Below are 19,342 nucleotides of genomic sequence, written 5' to 3' on the forward strand. Positions count from 1 at the left end.
CCCCCCCCCGAAGTGTTTGCCGGCTGTGTGGTGAGCCTGAGGGTTAAGCCTCGAGATGGTGTACTGAGACAGCAACTGGTGAAGGATTGGGGGTGTTGAGCTTGGCAAAAATGGCTAGGACAGGGTGACGTGAGAGCTGTGGTCAGATATTGGAAGAACTGTCATGGCAGAGAGAGATTGGCTTTGTTCCAATTGGCCCAGGAGGGACCCACTTGTGGGAGAAGCAGATTTGGGCTCGGTCCCAAGGGGGACGTCCTCGCCATGTGCGTTGTTCCAGAGTGGAATGGAGAGTGAGTGCCCTGGGAATGGAGGCTGACTGGCCGCTTGTTGGGAACATTTGCACAGAGGGTTTTATGCCCACGTAGGGCTACGTGAGGTGGTGCTGGAGAGGTTGCTCTGGGGCCCGTCCCAAAGGACCAGGCTGGAAGGTGGCTCAGAGCCAGACATCTAGGATTGGGAGGAAGACAGCACCCTGTGTCACCTGGGAGATCCTTTGGGCCTGTTTATCTATGTTGTGTGTCCCTAGGCCAAGCACAGTGCCTGGCACACAGCAGGTGCTTGACATGTGCTCATTGAATGAATAAGATAGAGTTAATGGGCTCTCAGCTTGCCCTGCTAGTGGGGCTCATTTCTGGAATGGTGTGGTCTCCCACATTCAAGAGGGAGGACGTGTGTCCTGTGAAGTCTGCGGAGCTGGTCGGTCACCAGAGCCATCAAAATGGGCTGCCCTGGGAGGAGGGAGCTCTCTGTCTCTGAAGGTCTGTGGTGGTGGCTAACCTAGGTGACCTCAGGAGGCTCCTTCTAGCCTGAAGATTCTCCAGGGCCCTGACTTAGGGACTAAGTGTGGGCCAGCCCCTTCCCGTTACCTTCATGGCGCTTCAGATCCCTTAGGAAGGGCCGTGCCTGTCCACAGTCAGGACACCCACGGGCTGGGCTGGGTGACCCTGGGCCAGTCACCTGTTCCTTCCTAAGACTTCTTAGGAGACACTAGAGCATACATGGGTTTGGCAGGGGCCTTGGAGGTCATGCAAGCTAAGTCCCTGTCTTCACAAAGAAGGAAACTGAGCCCTAGGGTGCAGAACTAGCTTGCCCCACGGTGACATGGGGAAGCACCAGAGGTAAGATTTGAACTCAGGTCCTCCGACTGCAGCATCAGGACTCTCTCCATTGCACCATGATGTTTCTGCATCAGCAGAAGGAAGTTCCCCACAGGGATACAGTCGGAGGTCCGGAAGCAGCCACCATGTTGTCTCTAAGCCAGCTCTCCCTCTCAGCTGGTGGCCCCCTTGACTCCCTCCCAGGCTGTCCACACCTGCCTCCACCTCCGGGTCTCCACAGCCTGTGTCTTCTTGCTTGGCCTGCTGTCAGGGCCTCTTCCTGCTTCTCCTGCTTCTAGTTTCACCCCTCTCGTTCCCACCTGGCCGAGTGATGTCCTTCCTCTAGGCCTCAGGGCTTCCCCACTGCCTGGAGCCCATAACATGAAGTCTTACTGTGGTGTTCCAAGCCGTCCCCAGTCTGTCTGCAGCTTCTCTGTCCAGGCTGGGCTCGGGCGGTTCCCCTTCACATTCTCCATATTCAGGCCAAACTGGGTTCTTTTCTTTCCCTCGTCTGCAGCCCTAGGCACCTAGGTGGTCCAGTGGTTAGAGCCTCCCTAGTCCTGGAGCCAGGAAGACTTGAGTTCAAACCCAGCCTCAAACTCTGTCTGTGTGACTCTGGGCAAGTCACTTCACTGACATCTGCCTGTTTCCTTCTGTGTAAAGTGGGGAGAAAGACAGCCCCTGCCTCCCAGGTTGTTGGGAGGATCAATGAGATCCTGGTTATGAAGCAGCGGGCATATAGTAGGCGCCTAATGAGTGTTGGTTCCTACTCCTTCCTGAGGCAGCTTCCGTCCTTCAGGCTCAGGCGACAACCCCACCCCCGTGCCCTAAATCTAACCGTGCAGCCTCAAGTCGGGTGCTGCCCCTTCTTCCTCCTTCCTCCCTTCTGGGAGCCGGAGCTGTGTGCTGGCTTCCTTTGTGCCTGTGGGTGGGCACAGCTCACTGACCTTCCCTGCCTGTCGCATATTGCCAGTTGAGGAGGGGCAGACTGTTTTTTAAGGTCCTCAGGGGGCCAGGAGATGGGGCCATTCCAGACCAGAAGCACTGTGCCCGGCTCAGCCAGTGGTCCCAGGGGCTTTTATGCAGCTGGGGTGAGCCCCAAGGGCTGTGCAGGCTTGGCCTGGGCCTGGAGGGTGGCAGTTGGGGGCCTTACTGATTCCTGGAGTGAGGCCAGCCTGTTTGGGGAGGGCCAGGCCTGCTGGGACATGGCCTCTGCTGCTGCATTCACTGTCTGGCTCAAGGTTTGAACCCGCCCCCAGGTAGCCCCAGAACTGAGCACCCTTTTCTGTCCTCCCTATAGGTGGTAGTCCTCTGGACAGCCCCCGGAATTTCTCTCCCAATGCTCCAGCCCCACACTTTTCCTTCATTCCTGCCCGCAGGTAAGTTAGCACAGGTTGTGGGGAGGATGCTCATGGGCCAGACTCTGTTGGTGCCCTGCCCCGAGAGGGTTGTCCTAGCTGGCATTGGTTGGGCTCCACTCTGGTGGCACTTGCCTCCTCTCCCTTGGGCCAGGGCAAAACCGAGTGGCCCTGTTTGAACCCAGTGTTGGCATGTCGTGAGCCCCAGCATGGAACCCTTCCTTACAGGATCATCGCAATAACTCTGGGTGCTGGCCAGAGTAGAACCTTGCATGTCCACTGATCCCATGTTGCCTTGGAGACCCCAGCCCTACAGGGCACCACACCTTCCCTGTTCGGTCCTCTCCCTCAGGGTCTGCCCCACACTGTACCCCCTCAGACCGCTCTTCCTGGCTGCTTCAGTCCTTGAGTGGATGGGCCCAAGGCCATCAGCTGCTCTAGGCTTCCCCTCCCCAGTCTCTGCAGCAGGACGGTGCCTCCAGGTCCTCCCAGGTCCTTGGGCCGGGGAACCAGGCCCTTTGTTCTTTTGGCCACACATGACACCTCAGGTCCAGGGCAGGAGTGTGGCTCTCTGGGGTGGGGATGTGGCCTCACTGGCTGTGTGCAGACCTCTGGTTTGCCTTGGTTCTCATTCCTCTGTCCAATCTCTCCCCTGCAGCCATGGACACAGAGCAGACAGGTAACCTGGGGGCATCTGGGGAACAAGTGAATTGGCCTGGTCAGTTGAGTTCCTGTGGTGGGGGATGGGGTAGGGGAGGTGAGACATAGCCATCTGCCCAGTCGAGTCCTTGAGTCTCACCTGAGAAGACTGGCAGGGCTCCCCCCATTCCCTCCCAAAGAGGCTCTCTGCCAGCAGCTGGTACCCTGGGTTCAAATCTCTGCTGTGCCACTTGTGACAGAGACACCTCTAGTGAGGCTCTTGTCCTATTTGGACTTTTCTTCCCTCATCTGTAAAGTGGGAGCATTGGACCAGCTAAGATCCTGGCCAGCTCTAGGTGGAAGTCTCGGGGTTGTTGGAGAGGCCAGTGGCCAAAGGCACTGCCCCCTGCCCAGACCCTGTCTCCACTTTGGAGACCTGTCTGCCATGACCCTGTACGCCCCCCCTTCTTAGGTCAGCTTCCTAAAGGTGGACTGGTCCAAAGTAGGCTTTGAGATCTTCCCCCTCCCCTTTGTAGGGACCTTGTGTGGAGCGTGTTAGTGCTTGTCTATCCTTGAGCTGTGTGGCAGGGCTGGAGGCAGCAGCTGGATGGCAGGCAGGGCCAAGGGCAAACTCATCTGCGCCTGCTGGATGCGCAGGCCTTGCCACCTGCCCTGGCCTGACGACCTGGACCCTTGCTCCCACGGGTGGGTGCATCGTGGATCCTGGTGTGGGCTGGTGGAACATGACGGAGCATGCAGAGAAGGGGAACTTGGGCTGATCCTTCTGTGTAAACACTGAGGATGCTTCTCTCAGGGGACCCTTCCCACTGTGATTAGCAGCTGCACCATTTTTCCCCTCTCTGAGCAGCAGTGGCCAGTGTGTCCTAGTGCTCACGTCAGGCGGGGCTGAACCTCAAGGGCCAAGGCTGTGCGAGGCATCTGGAAGGAGGGAGGGAGCAGGGCCGGCAATGATAGGAATGCAGCCTGATCTCCCTCTGCCTATGACTCATTCTACTCCATTCAGGCCCCCTGGTGGCCCAACACACGGGGCTTTGGGGGGATACCACGGGGATCCTCAGGGGTCAGTCCTTCCTGTGTTCACTGAAATGAGGACTGTTCCCCTCTGTTTGGGGTGTGGGGAAGAGCTCTGCCCTGTTGAGTCATGCTCAGGGGACCCTCGGTCCCCTCTGGGCCTCAGCATCCTCTTCTTCAGCTCTGACTCCCGTGGTCCTCCTGGATGCCCTTGCCGTGGCCCTGTTCTGCCTGTTGGCTTTTCACTGTTAGGTGCATACTCCCCACCCTGAATTGGGAAGGGCAGATGACAGTGGTTGCCACAGAGGTGGTGACAGACAGGGGTGCCGTGTGGGGAGCAGGGAGCAGACCCTCAAGTGGCGATGGTGCCTCCCCAGGAGCCACCCGTGGTGGGCATGACAGAACAGGAGGTGCTGGTGCAGTCTGGACTGATTCAGACCGAGCATCCTGCTGGTTAGCTGCTGGTCTTTGAGTCAGGGCCCAATGTGCCCAGGCCCCCACACTGAGCTGTGGGAGGCCTGGCTTCCTGGAGCCTCCTGGGCAGAGGCTCACGGAGCAGGGGTGCTGGCAGGGCTCCCTGGGCCCCCGAGCTTCCCAAGTGGTGTCTCACTGATGTGTCTCTGTCGCAGGACGGATGGACGGCGCTGGTCCTTGGCCTCTCTTCCCTCCTCTGGTTATGGCACCAACACCCCTAGCTCCACTGTCTCCGTAAGTCCCTAGACCGAGCTGCAGACCCAGGGCCCCGGGTGGGGGGGGGGTTCTCCAACCCCTGCAGCCTTCTCAGCTGTGGCTGTGAGGTAACACCCCTCAGCAGCAGATGGCAGGCCACTCTGGGGAGAGGCAAGCTTGGGCTTTTCTGAATGTGAGACAGGTCATTCCCTCAGGGCCATGGAAAGCCTTGGGACCCAGGGCGGGGCCAAGGAAGGAGGGCAGGCCTCGGGGGAGGAGGGAGGAGCAGAGATGCTACTTTGGGTGGGATGTGGGGAGTGAGAGTGGGAGGAACATGGGGAACCTTGGAGAGGTGTGTGGGAGCCATGCTGGGAAAGGCTTCAACGCGTAACTGAAGGCGTCAAAGCAATAGGGAGCCGCTGGAGCCTCTTGGGAAGGCAGCTGGGCGGTGCAGCAGATAGAGCAGTGGACCTAGAGTCGAGGACACTCCAGCCTTAGGCACATCCTAGCTGTGTGACCCTGGGCAAGTCACTTCACCTCTGCCTCAGTTTCTTCATCTATAAAATGGGGATATTAATAGCACTTTCTTCCCGGGTTGTTGTGAGGCTCTAATGAGATGATAATTATAAAGCCCTTAGCACAGTGCTTGGCATATGGTAGGTGCTCTATAAATGTTAGCTTCTATTGTGCCTGTTCTTGAACAGGACAGTAACATGGTCAGGCTTGACCTTTAGGAAAGTGACCTTCAGCACTGTGTGTGGGATGAACTGGAGAAAGACAAAAGCTGAACCAGCGAGAGCAATGGGAAGGCCAGTGGCCTAGCTCAGGAGAGAGGTGCTGAGGGGCTGGGGCTGGGGCTGCCGTGTGATTAGCTCTGGGGGTGAGGGGGGCCCCCGAGGCCTGGGACCTGTGAGGATAGTCTGGGGAAGTCTGAGACAGGGCAAGCTGGAGAGGACAGAGTTCTGCTTTAGACATATTAAATGAGAGACAGAGACAGAGAGTAAGACAGACAGACAGACAGACATCCCAGACAGGAAAAGAGGATGGCGGATGGCTGGAAGACCTACCTGGTGCCCAGAGCCCCACATGCGGGGCCACTCTTCTCCCCGTGGGAGGAGGCCAAGGAAGCCTGGCAGCTCCGCCGGGGAAAGAAGAGGGACCAGAGAAGGCAGAAGAAAAGCAGACAGTGCCCAAGCAGGCAGAGCAGTAGAGAAGGTCACAAAGGCAGGAGGAAGCATGAGGAAAGCCTTTGAGGGGAACCGAAGAGCATTGAACAAATGAAAGTATAGGAGAGCAGGTAACTCAGACTTGAGTGCTGAAGGACAGACTCCCAGGAGCCCTGCAGAGATTAGGGAACAGAAACCCCAGGATGATCCACAAGAGAAATACAGCTCGTGAAGGAAGGAGTGGGACCGACTTCAGAGCAGAAAGTGGAGTTCTCAGAGCCAAGTAGTAGAAACGTGGGATGTGGGATGTGGCCCCTCTCCCCGGCAGGAGATGGGGAAAGGAAGGCGGTCTGGAAGAGGGAGGCAGGAAGGTCACATGCATTCTGTGCAGCCAGAGGCAGCCTGAGGCCTGTGGTCTCCCAGAAGAACCTGACTTTAGGAAGTAACACGAGAATGTGTCCGGCCCAAAGGGGAGTGCCTGGGTTGACTTTGTGCCCCCCTTAGAAGTTTGGAAACCCAAATGTAATGGCCCAGGAGGCTGCAGAAGGGGAGTCATTCCTACAGCTCAGGCCTGAGGCCCCTGCACACCTGTATAAGCCATGTGGGACCCTCTGGAAGGAGCCTCGTGGGGAGGCCTTGTTTAGCTTCTCCCCCCTCACATTTCCCATGCGTGCTGGGCTTGGCATCCGCACGTCAGCCTTGGAGAAGCTGAGTCAAAGCTTGAACCTAAGAAACCACTTACTGGGCTGCTTCCCAGGCTGCTGAGGGTTTGGGTGGCCGGTGTGTACAGCTGAGGATAGTCAGGGCCCTGTGGCCTGGGGGTGCAGGGCTGCTGTGGCCTGGGGCCCACAGCTTCACCGTCTGAGTGGGCTAGTCTAGAGAAGGGAGGAACACCAGTCTGGGGGGAGCAATGGTTGTGAGGATGATGGCTCCTGATAAAAGAGAAAGAGATGTTGGGCTCCATGGGAAGGTGGACTGAAGAGCAGCCTGGCTGTTCCACCCCACGGTGTGGCCCCAGGAAGCCACGTATGAGCTACAGCCTGAGCAGTCGGGACTTGAGCGTTCCCAGAGGAGCCGGGCCCTGGGCTTCCTTGAAGGCAAGACCCTGGAGGGGCAGTGGAATCTGTGACCCCAGGGAGAGGCAGCATTGGCCAGAGGAGACCTTTGGGGCTGTCACTGGGCTTGTTGCTTCAGTCTCTAGACTATGATGAGGCTTCAGGCGGCTCAGATCAGAAGCGCAGGATGCCCAGCTTTCCTGGTTTCCCCTCATGAAGCTGAAAGGGCCATAACGACCCTTGGACTGGGGGGCAGCGGAGGAAGGGAAGCCTGCACCTAGAGGGCTGGGCATCGGCAAAGTCAGCCCAGGGGTGCTGCCCTCACCTGTCATTTGGATCCCTGAATTACTGGGCAGCATTCGGAGTTCCCCGTGGTCTTCAAGGCAGACCCTTTGGCCCCAAGGCTAAAAATACCTCCTTTTCCCACTGGGCTCCATTGGCCACTGCCATATCCCTATCCCAGGCAGCCATGATCGCCCAGTCTCCCTCTCCTCTCCCCCAACGTAGGACAGCTGTCCCCCTCCAGCAGCCAAAGGAAATCCCCTGCAATGGGCATGCTGCCCAGGGTAAGGCTGGGAGGGTGGGGGTGACTGTTGGCGGGCAGGCACCGCAGCCGACCCTTGGCCTGGCCGGACACAGAGAGACGGCAGCCAGGGCAGTTCTGCTGGGAAGGTGCCAGCGCCACTCTTGTGCCTATCTCCCCCATCACCCGTCCCCTTCCTCCACTTTGGCCTCACGAGTAAGTGCTCCGCCTCAGAGGCCCCCAGGCTGGACAGGTGTCTGGGCTCTTGGACAGGGGCTTCCTAGGACTGCTTCTCTGGCGTCCTGGCAGGGGACTGGGGGCTTGAAGAGCCTGCACTGACCTCTCTTGTTCTTGTCCTCAGTCATCCTGCTCCTCCCAGGAGAAGCTGCACCAGCTGCCCTTCCAGCCCACGGCGGACGAGCTGCACTTCCTGACGAAGCATTTCAGCAGCGAGAGCGTCCCGGACGAGGAGGGCCGCCGGTCGCCAGCCATGAGGCCCCGCTCACGCAGCCTCAGGTGGGTGCCCTCTTCGGCTGGGGTTCTGGCCCCTGCCTCATCCCAGGTTCTCTGACCCGCTCCTGGGCCTCCTTGAAGCAAGTGGCTCCTGGGGTCTGGAGGAAGGACCTGGAGAAGTGAGTCAGCTTGGGCTTTGTTCTTCCTCGCTGCCCTTCCTCCTGCAGGGCTGGCTGCCCACTGGAAGGCAGAACACAGTCAGACTTGGGCCGAGGGGCTGTCAGCCTTAGTGTAGCTTCTGGGCCAGACCTGGAGATCTGACACCTCGGTGACCCGTGCGTCCTGCCGTTTGGCTGTGGCATGGAGGGTCTGTGGGGGCCTGTGCATGGGGTAGGGGGTGGGGAGGCATATCTAGGAGTCCCAGAGTCCCCCACATGCCCTGGTGCAAATCCGTACATACATTCACTCTTATACACAGACCCACACACTCATGTGGACATTTAAACCCGCACCCATGATCTCACACATTCTCATGCACTCAGCAACTGATATGCATACATACATGCATGCACACACGGTATCATACATATATTATAGGCGCAGGTTTGCTCCGGGGCTAATGTGGCTTTTCTTCATGCGAAGACCTTTCTTGGGTTATGAGCCAGACTGTCAGGGGAGGAGCTGCAGGTGCGCACCTGCCCTCTGAGACCGGGCCTGGCTTTGTCCTGAGGAAGGGTCTGGCCTGGTTGGGGGCATGGATCTAGTCACCCCAAGGCCACAGCCTTTGCCATCTTCAGGGAGGAAGAAGTGGGAGGGTTGCTGCTCCCGTCCCGCCAGGTGCTGGGCTGCTGTACTCAGGATGGGTTTCGCCTCTGGACGCTGGTCTGTGTACTTAAGGGAAGGGCAGCTGCGAGGCCCTGGCCTCATTAGTCTGAATGGCCCACAGCCCAGTGGCAAAACAACCTTCGCCTTCTCTTTCAGCCCTGGCCGCTCCCCAGTCTCCTTTGACAGTGAAATAATAATGATGAATCATGTGTACAAAGAAAGATTCCCCAAGGTAAGGTGCTGCTTGGGGGGCCTGAGGAGGGCGTGAGTCAGGAAGTGTTTATTAAGCACCACTGTGTGCCAGGCACTGTGCTAAGGGCTGGGGCACTCTGGGAGCTCCCAGTCTAACAGGGACAGCATGCAGACAGCTAGGTCTGACTAAGACACGGACAATGCGGTGGGCACTCGTGTCAAGAGGGAAGGCCCTGGCCATCACTGTGGGGCTGGGAAGGGCTATGCGCAGAAAATGGGAGGAGGCGGAGGGGAGAGGAGAGAGAAGTCCAGGCATGCATGAGGGCCGGCCAGGGAAGAAGCCGGGAAGTCCAGAGATGGAGAAGACTGGACAGGGTCTCTCGATGCCAGCATCCTCTGCTGATGAGCCAGAGAAGCTTGGGCCAGTGGGCACACACTGGGCTCCTGGTGACCAGGAAGAGGAGACGTGGGGCCATCGGGCACCCCTCAGGGACTTCAGCTGTGTGGTGCCTACGTTCTCCCTCCTGTGACAAACCTAAGGACTTGTCAAGATGATGGTGAAGGTGGCGATAATGGAAGAATCATCGCATCTGCCAGGGCTGTGTTCCCACCAACGTTACAAAATGATCGTTCCCATTTCTCTAGCACTTTGAAGCACTTATCACATGTTAACTCATTTGATCCTCATGACCACCCGAGGAGGCGCAGGTGCTGTTATTATCTCCTTTTTACAGAGGAGGAAACTGAGGCAAACAGAAGTTGAGGCATTTGCCCAGGGTCATGCAGGTAGTGAGCATCTAAGCTGATTCAGTCTTGGGCTGAGGCTTCCGGACCAGGGAGAGGATGCTCCTGCTCAGCTCTTCCCTGATGCTGGTTGACTTGCCTCCCTGGCTGCCATATTTTTCAGAGGATAGTGATAAGCTAGAGACTGTGCAGAGGAGGTGCCCAAGATGGTGAAGAGCCTGAAGTCTGGGCCTTTGGAGGGTAAGGGATGTGCTTACCCTGCGGGGATCAGATGAGGAACGAGGGGGATATTGGATAGGGCAGTTCTGATGGGCAGGGCGAAGCAGGGTGAAGCGGGGTGAGGCAGGGACCCAGCTCTCACCATTGTTCCTAGAAGTCTGGCTCCAGGCTCCAAGCTGGGCAGGGCGAAAGAGGAAGCCCCAAAGGATTCCTGCCTCCCCGGACCCCGCCCTAACTGGGCCCTCCTGTCTGAGAGAGAGGACCCCATGGTTCAGGCACACGCACAAGCGGAGGGGCTTCTGTTGAGGGTGATGCTGCATGGATAGCAGACCAGACAGAGGAGACTGGGTGACCTTTGCTCAGAAGGCCTCCTCATGCCTTCTGAAGCCCATGGCGGGCCCTTCCTCCTGGGATGGGGTCCTAAACTCTGACTTCCAGCAGATTGGTGGGGTGTAAGGCTAGGATAGATCTCTTGTAGCACCTATGGTCCAGCCACTTTCATTTAGGCAGCAGGACACCTGAAAAGGGTCAGGTAGAGGTGGGGGGTGTTTCAGTGGTCTGCAAGCTTGAGATGAGTTGGGGCGGGGGCGGGCCTCAGTGGTCTGTAAGTTCGAGGTGAGTCGGGGGTGGGGTCTCAGTGGGGCGATGTGGCAGCCAGCAAAGCCGAGGCAGCCTTGGTCCAGCTGGCCAGGGGAGGAGGGTGGCTCCCAGGCTCTCCTCTGCCCTGGTTTGGGAACTTTTGGGCACTGCTGGACAGCCTAAGCAGTGTGGAACTGGAGAGACCTCAGTGGAGGAAAGCAGGGTCCAGAGAATCTGTTTGAGCTGGAACCAGTGGCCTCAGTTTACCCAGTTGTAACTTTGAAAAGTTCTAAGTAGAAGACTACCTGGGAATAGCCCTCCAGGTAGGTCCTGGGGATTAACAAGCTGTGTGCTATAGCAGAAGTGTAGGGCAGTCTGGCAGACGGAAGGTGCCAGCATTAAGAAGGACCAGGAGAGGCCTCCTCACGGCCAGGCAAGGAGAGGCTGCAGAAGAGATTGAAGCGAGGGAAGTGAGAGAGGTGACCCACCCGAGAACCTTCCTCAGGGACCTGAGAGGAAGCAGCCCAGGAAGCAGAACCCAGGAGCCACCACGCGACGTTACAGAGAGGCCAGCAGGGGCTCAGGGTGAAGGGGCTGCCCGGGCAGGTGCTCTGGGCTGGCTGCTGGGGACATCTGGCATCGAGACAGAAGGAAGCCATTCTCGCCTGTGTGGAGCCGACGGTCTGACTCTGTGTGTGTGCAGAGGCTCCCCAAAGTCATATGGCAGCTGCAAGCTGAGAACCCCTGTCCATACCTGTAGAGCCAGGATATGGAGCCGTGGCTGGAAGGGAGCTAGCACTTCCTGACAGAGCTGTGCATGGTGGGCCTGGGGTCAGCCATGAGAAATGGAGGGGTGGCGGGTGTGGCCCTGGCCCCTTGTCCAGGTGCAGCTGGGATGGGTGACCCTCACCCCTCATCTGCCCTTATGGCTTCTCCTTTCTGGCGCTGGCACTCCTTGCTATCCTGCCTGTCCTTCTGCCAATGCTAGGTGGTCCCAAGTGCTCTCTTTGCTCCTAGGCCACGGCGCAGATGGAGGAACGGCTGGCAGAGTGTATAGCCTCGAATGCTGCTGAGAATGTGCTGCCCTTGGCGGACGGGGCCCTGAGCTTCATCCACCACCAGGTCATTGAGCTGGCCCGGGACTGCCTGGACAAGTCTCGCGATGGGCTCATCACCTCCCGCTACTTCTATGAACTTCAGGAGAATTTAGAGAAGCTTCTGCATGATGTGAGTGCCCTGGCCCTGGGGCCTCGCTCTGCTTGGGCCTCCAGGCCATAAGGTGGAGGGTTTGGAGGGCGGGGTGCCTGGTTCTCCAGAGGCCAGAGAGAGGAAGGGAACCCTCTGCTCACCAAGGTCTCACAGGTAAGTCAGCGGCCGTGCCAGGGTTCAGAGGTCACTGATCTTGACCCTGATCCCTGGCAAACCTAAAGGATGGCAATGAAATATTGAGAAAGACAGCCATGCTAGTGTAGGGCCTGAGAGGGAGCCAGAGCTTAGGCAAGCACTGGACAGAGGCTCCCCAGGAGGGCAGGAGAGTCGTGAGCTAGACTACAGGACACCTGGCCGACTGGCTAACCCACCCGACTGGCCATCCATAGCTCTCCGACAGGTCATAGGGAAGTGGCTCTGCTCTGCCTGGCCCTATGACAGATGACACCAAAAAGGACTTGTTAGGCTGGAGGCCTGAGCTGATTCTCCTAAGATGGGAATGGATGAGGATGATTCACTTCCCAGGGAACAGCCTTTGTTCTGAAAAAGCTCTGGGACCCTCAGTGGACCACAAGCTCATTCTAGGAGTTGGCAATGGGGTGTGGCCATCAAAAAAGATTGTGCCATGTTGCTGCATTATGAAGGACAAAGCTTGGAGGAGCTGGGAGACAAAGAGCTTCTGTCCTGTGCCCTGCTCCGCTGTAGCTGGAACACTGTCTTTGAGTTTAGTCCCTTTGTTTGGGGAAAGGGGTCCAGTCCCCCTCATGGTGGTGCCCAGGTTAGCCTGGAGAGGCTGTGGTCTGTGTTCACCGTGATGCCTCTTCTGCCATCCCCACCACACACACACACACACACACACACACACACACACACACACACACACACACACACACGGGAAGGGCTGCCTTCCCCAGACCCTCCCATGGTGCTCACCCCTGTTCTCTAGGCCCAGTAGCTGCTCCTGTCCCTGGCGGGGAGCTGGTGTCCAGGGAGGGCTTCTGAGGAGCCAGGGTGGCTGTGGTTCTGAGTATCAGCCCAGAGGAGTCAGGTGTGGCCTGGCCCATGGCACCCCTGAAGCAGCTCCAGTCAGATTAGAGGGAAATTGGGAAATCCTGGGCGGGACAGAGCAATGTGACATCTCACAACTGGGTCAGGATGTGGCCCCTGGGGATGCTCTGGTGCGCGTTGGGTCTCAAGGGGCTTGGGATGAGGCAGGATTAGCTGGTGTGGCTCCGGCTGCAGGTACTTAGGGGTGAAACATGTCGCTGCCATGTAGAAGGAAGGTAGAGCCCGGTGGGTCTCTGTGTCTGCGATCCTTGGCCAAGGCTCTCCCCATTTTATGGATGAGGTGGCTGAGGCTGTGAAAAGGGAGGTCGCTTGGGTCACCCAGCTGGGGAGCCATGTGGCTGGAGCTCAAGCCCCGCTCTTCTGACAGCCGGTTGTGGAAAGAGCACAAGGTTTGGAATTGGAACTGGGCATGTACCAAGTAAACCTCAAGCCTCAGTGGCCTCCCCTGTAAAACAGGGACAACACCAGGTGGGGGGCTCAGTAGACAGAGTGCTGAAGCTGAGTTCAAATCCTGTCAGATACTTACTAGCTCTATGACCTGAGGTCAGTCACTTCAGCTCTGTCTTTCTCAGTTTCCTCACCCATAAAATGGGGATAATAATGCTACTTACCTCCAGGGTGGTTGTGAGGTTAAAATTAGATATTTTTCCTTTCTTTCTTTCTTTTTTTTTGGGGGGGGGCCTAGGCAATGGGGTTAAGTGACTTGCCCAGGGTCACACAGCTAGTAAGTGTTATATGTCTGAGGCCGGATTTAAACTCAGGTCCTCCTAACTCCAGGGCCGGTGCTCTATCCACTGTGCTACCTAGTTTGTAAAGTGCTTTGCCAATCTTATAACACCATAGAAATGTGAGATGACGATGATGGTGGTGGATCTCAAAGCATTGAAGGCACAAGTCAGCCTCTCTCTCCCTGCCCTCCCCTCGGATTGGCTGCCAGAGCCTGTGGGGGTCCTTGGGTAGGTCACTGAGAGCCCCTCATTGGGGCTGGCAGCCCAGGGCTAAGCAGGGAGCTTGTGGCCCACTGGCCACTGTCCCCTGCCATGCCCTGCCCTGCCCTGCCCAGTGGCTTTCCATGTCCATGACAGCATCCTTGTCTCCACAGGCCCACGAGCGGTCAGAGAGCACAGAGGTGGCCTTTGTGACCCAGCTGGTGAAGAAACTGATGATCATTGTAGCCCGGCCTGCCCGGCTCCTGGAGTGCCTGGTGAGGGGCCCTTCAAGAGGCCAGGGCACACACTGGGAGGGAGGCGCCATGCGTGGCCAAGGTCACACAGAGCCTGGGCAAAGACATGAGAGGCGGGGACAGCCCAGACAGTCGTAGGTGGACGTGACCCTGGGCACTGCCTGTGGTTTGGGGCAGGGGAGGCCTGAGAGGTGGGACTTGCCATTCTCTACTCTTTTTGGGGCTGGGACCAGCGAGCCCCAAAATGTGCTTGGGGTCTGGTGTCTCATTCTTTCCCCCCCGGCCCTCCAGGAGTTTGACCCTGAGGAGTTTTACCATCTGCTGGAGGCTGCTGAAGGGCATGCCAAGGAGGGCCAGGGGATCAAATGTGACATCCCACGCTATATCATCAGCCAGCTGGGCCTCACGCGGGATCCCCTGGAAGGTGAGTGTCTGCACAGAGGAGGCAAAACCAGGGGATTATGACGTGGTGAGGGCTTCAAGGAAGAGGGGCTGCATTCCCGGCAGGAGGCACAGCCAGTGCAAAGGCACAGAGATGAGAAGTGGAGTGTTGAGCTTAGGAAATGGCAAGAAGTCAAGATTGATCGTAACAGAGCACGTGAAGGGAGGATAGGGGAGGCCTCCCCTGTCCCAGGGAAGTTGATAGGTCATCCTGTTGGGAAGGGGGAGCCATGGATGCTTCACAAGAATGATAACTGGCAGTCATATAGTGCTTTACATGGTATCTCCCCTGATCCTCAGAACATAACGTTGGGAAGTAGGTGCTGTCGTCCCCATTTTATAGATGAGGAAACTAAGGCCCTGAGTTTAAGTGACTTGCCCCGGGTCTGAGGCAGGATTCACACTCTGGTCTTTCTGACTCCAAGGCAGCACCATCCACGCCCCCTTTGGTGGTTGTGTGAAGTGTGGATTGGAAGGGTCCAAGACTGCAGCCAGGAGGTCTTGGAGAAGGGTCTGAGCGGCAGCGGGGGGAGTGGGAAGAAAGGCTGGGTTAGGAGAGAGCTTCTGGAGGTGGGGATGGCACAGTATCTGGTTGGATCAGGGGGCAGAGGGAGTGAGGAGGCGCGGATGCTTAGGTCCCGAGCCCAGGGACACGGAGGATGGTGGCACCTCCACAGTAATAGCGACGTCTGGAAGCAAGAGGGTTTGGGGGAGGTACTGGGGCACATGTACCAAGGTACATGATGAGTTTGAGGGACCTTGGCCACATCCAGTCTAAGGCGTCGAATGGGCCAGCTGGTGAGAGGGAGGAGGAAGCCTGAAGATCCTGCCAAGGAACTCTAGGAGAAGACATCGGGGGAGAGCCCAGGGAGGTGGAAGGGCTCGCAAGGCCCAGGGCTGAGGTGGGCGCCCCCCAAGGGCATGTCTGGGGCTGAGTAGGAAGGTGGAGGCAGCAGTGAGTGGCTCGTGTGTCTGTCATCAGGCCTGAGAATCCTCCTTATGCAGGCATACGTGATTCTGTTCTATAGGGCTGCTGGTGTTTAAAGTGTAGGGATGGTAAATTAGATATGTTGGCTTCCAAGTTGTCCTGCTTCAGCAAGCATTCATGGAGCATTTGTGTGTCCCAGGCCCTGGGGACCCAAGGCAAGGCAAAAACCCGGCCCTTACCCTCAGGGAGAAATACCTGCTATAAATCTAGAGAGAAGAGGGAAGACCCCAGCAAAGGCTTCTTGCAGAAGGCCAAGTCAAGTCAGCAAGCATTGATTTATTTTTAGTTTTAGTTTTCAACAATCAGTTCCGTGTAATTTTGAGTTCTAAATTTTCTCCCCCTCCTTCTCCGCCTCCCTCCCCAAGATGGCACACAGTCTGATATAGGCTCTATATATGTATTCATATTAAACATATTTTCAGATTAGTGATGTTGTAAGGAAGAATTAGAACCAACAGGAGGAACCACCAGAAAGAGGGAACAAAATACAACAGAGGGGAAAAAAACAGCAAATAGTATGCTTTGATCTGCATTCAAACTCCAAAGTTCTTTCTTTGGATGTGGATAGCATTTTTCATCACAAGGCCTTTGGAGATATCTTAGATCCTTGTATTGCTGAGAAGGGCTAAGTCTATCAACGTCAGTCATCGCACAACATGGCTGTTACTATGTACAGCCTTCTCCTGGTTCTGCTCACTTCATTCAGTATCAGTCCATACAGATCTTTTCAGGTTTTTCTGAAGTCTGCCTGCTCATCATTTCTTATAGCACAATAGTATTCCATTACATTCATATACCACAACTTGTTCAGCCATTCCCCAATTGATGGGCATCCTCTCAATTTCCAGTTCTTTGCCACCACAAAAAGAGCTGCTATAAATATTTTTGTACATGTGGGTCCTTTTCCCATTTGTTTGATCTCTTTGGGATACAGCCCTAGAAGTGCTATTGCTGGGTTAAAGGATATGCACAGTTTTATAGCCCTTTGGGCATAGCTCCAAATTGCTCTCCACAATGGTTGGATCATTTCACAACTCCACCACCAATGCATTAGTGTTCCAGTTTTCCCACATCTTCTCCAGCATTTATCATTTTCCTGTTTTGTCATGTTGGCCAATCTGACAGTGTGAGGTGGTACCTCAGAGTTGTTTTGATTTGCATTTATCTAACCCCAATAATGATTTAGAGCATTTTTTCATATGACTAGAGATGGCTTCCATTTCATCTGAAAACTACCTGTTCATATCCTTTGACCACTTATCAATTGGGGAATGACTTTCAGCAAGCATGTATTAAGCACCTTCTGTGTGCTAGACACCAGGAACAGGGTCTGGGATTTGAGCTGAGTGTTGAGGGAAGCCATTAAAACTAGGAGGTGGAGATGAGTGAGGGCATTCCAGGCATGGGGGACAGCCATTGCAAAGGCCCAGAGGTGAGAGATGGAGTTTTGTGTTCAAGGAGCTTCTAGGAGGCCATGGTCATTAGAGAGTGCATAGAAGGAAGCTAAAGTGGGAGAAGGCTGGAAGAGCAGGAAGGAACCAGGTTATAAAGGGCTTCAAAGCCACACAGAGAATTTAGTATTTCATCTTGGAGGGGCGGGGGGTGACCTGGGCACACTTTGGAGTTTAGGAAAGTCACTTTTTGGAGGCTTGGCTGTAGATGGGAGGAGAGAAAGAGAGAGAAGGGGGGTGGCAGGGTCCACAGAAGGAGACCGACACGTTTTAGTTTTCAGCAGGGAAGGAGCAGATGCCCAGGGAGAAATTGACTGAAGAATTGGGCAAGGGGGCGGGGGCGTCTAGGGGCATATTTGTAGAGTCAGTTGGCAAAGAAGAGATGGGGTCAGGTTGGGGTCATGGTCAGTGTGGGGAGAAGCGGACAGGATAAGAAAGGACTAGAGTGTGGGGGAGAGGGACACAGGGGCTCAGAGGAAAAGTGGTCTGCACCTGAACGGGAGGGAGGCCAGCTGGGCTCAAAGGGTGATGACCGAGACAGGAGAAGGGGACCAGGGCAGGGCTGTGTGAGGCTGAGACCGTGAAGGGAGGACAGCGAGGCCAGAGAGAGGGAAACAGATGGAAACAAAGAAAGAAGAGGCCACACAGTGAAGACGACCCAGGACAGTCAAACAGGAAGCCAGCAGGAGGTGGTGTCAGGCAGAGGGGGGCTCTGGCCAGCACTGGTGACCCATCTCATTGAGGAATTGATGGGCTGGGAGGCCTGGCTGTTTCAAGACAGCTGATAAGCATTTATCATAGAAGCCCCTGAGAAGCAGGGCAGGCATTGGAGCAGAGAGGGACGTAGGGAGACGTCTCCTGTCAACCTTGAAAAAGACGAGATGAAGAGGTGGGAGGAGACAACCGCCAGGGTCTGTATGGTGAGGTGGACCTCAGTGCCAGGAGCCTCATAAAGGTGGAAGACAGAGGGCTTGGGTGTGGTGGCTTCCCCTCCTAGCCCAGGGTGTTGGGGCCCTGGGAGGGTGACTCTCTACAACGGAGGCAGGTGTCTAGGAGAACCAGGAGATGGAAATTGTGTGAAGGCTTGAGGTCGAGGACAAGTTGGGGCTCCAGAGGGCATGATAGTATCAGAGAAGCAGGAGGTATGCAACCAAGAGGACTAGGCTGGATGGGGGCAGGGGCAGGGCCTTTTCCTATCACCAGACAGTGATTCTGAAGCCCAGATATACGGGGATGAGGCCTGGGATGGGGAAGGACCAGTAGACTGAGCCCCCATCCTCTGAGTCCCTTGGTGATTATGGGCAGCCTCTCCCTTTCCTTAGCCTCAGTCTTCCAGTGCCAGAGGCCAGAGAGTGGGAGCAGTTGGATTCCTCGTTCTGGGGATACCCAGATGTTGCCCTTTGAGGCATTGCTCCCAGACTAGCCTGGCGTCTGGCTCTGGCCCTGCCTTTGGGAGGCTGGCTGAGGGCGCTTTTCACTTATGGAGGGCAGGATTGTTCTTGGGCGTCATTGCAGCTGGGCCACACGGGGAAGGCGCCCCCAGGGAGTCACCTTTGAACTGGCCTGCAGGGAGGTGATGTCCAGGATAGTCCCAGGCCAGTGGATGCTGAGAGGGCTGCTGCTGGGTGATGGCTGGGCTTCTCGGAGGGAGGGACCGCAGCAGTCAAGAGAGATGCCTCCCAGGACAGTGAGAAAGCTGGTGGCCTTGGGCCTGGGAGCCAGATGCCATTTGCCCTGGGATGAATGGGAATCCCCCAGTACCAGCCTGGTCATGTTGCCGTGCGTCCTGGGCCTCCCGGAGCTAGGCCGGAGGCTTGTGGCTGCTCACTGAGTGCCTGAGCTAATAGGCTTCCATGTCTTCCTGGCCTCCCCCTCCTCCCATGAACCCAGACCTGTTGGCTCTTGGTGGGGAAGGTCCCAGGTTAGCTCCAGGGGCAGCTTCTGTGTGGGCAGAACCTGTCCAGATCAGGGAAAGGCACCTCAGTGGGAATTGAAGTCTGCAGCTGCTTCCCACCTCCCACCAGACTTCCTCCCATGGGCAGTGGGCTGTGTGGTTTGACTCTAAACAGATTCAGCTCTGTCTGTGCTGAAGAGGAGCCTGTGGGTGGGCTGGGCCCTGGGAACATACATGAGCCTCACTCTCACTCAAGCCTGTGTCTCCCCCCCTCCCTCCCTCTTCAGAAATGGCCCAGCTGAACAGCTACGACAGCCCAGACACTCCTGAGACAGATGACTCAGTTGAGGTAATGATCTTTGGGGTGACCCTGCCTGCCCCCTTGTCCTGGAGCCCTGGCCTAGGTTGCTGAGTAGCCAGAGGCTCAGCAGGGTGGGGCCAAGAGAGGAATCATAGATTCAGAGATGAAAGGGACTTCATTCCAACCCTGCCTGTTTTACCGAAGGGGAAACTGAGTCTGAGAGAGGTCAAATGATTTGCCCAGGGTCACACAGCTC

The 19,342-nt window shown here is 56.6% G+C and overlaps 1 protein-coding gene across 20 annotated transcripts in view; it reads left to right on the plus strand.

Moving 5' to 3' along the window:
• Window positions 1–19,342, plus strand: part of MAST2 (microtubule associated serine/threonine kinase 2) — a 161,476-nt gene that overhangs the window by 123,052 nt on the left and 19,082 nt on the right. For 12 of the 20 annotated variants that reach the window (XM_020987611.2, XM_020987613.2, XM_020987614.2 and 9 more), the window contains 9 exons: window positions 2,398–2,476; window positions 3,114–3,134; window positions 4,756–4,834; window positions 7,901–8,055; window positions 8,974–9,049; window positions 11,569–11,778; window positions 13,931–14,032; window positions 14,303–14,435; window positions 19,073–19,134. In XM_020987611.2, the coding sequence (XP_020843270.1) occupies window positions 2,398–2,476; window positions 3,114–3,134; window positions 4,756–4,834; window positions 7,901–8,055; window positions 8,974–9,049; window positions 11,569–11,778; window positions 13,931–14,032; window positions 14,303–14,435; window positions 19,073–19,134 (917 nt within the window). The remainder of the gene's footprint in view (window positions 1–2,397; window positions 2,477–3,113; window positions 3,135–4,755; window positions 4,835–7,900; window positions 8,056–8,973; window positions 9,050–11,568; window positions 11,779–13,930; window positions 14,033–14,302; window positions 14,436–19,072; window positions 19,135–19,342) is intronic. The other 8 variants (XM_020987612.2, XM_020987616.2, XM_078156611.1 and 5 more) reach the window with 1 other exon arrangement.

This window comes from Phascolarctos cinereus, unplaced genomic scaffold (genome assembly GCF_003287225.1).
Source record: "Phascolarctos cinereus isolate Bilbo 61053 unplaced genomic scaffold, phaCin_HiC Scaffold_5;HRSCAF=322, whole genome shotgun sequence".
Lineage (NCBI taxonomy): Eukaryota > Metazoa > Chordata > Mammalia > Diprotodontia > Phascolarctidae > Phascolarctos > Phascolarctos cinereus.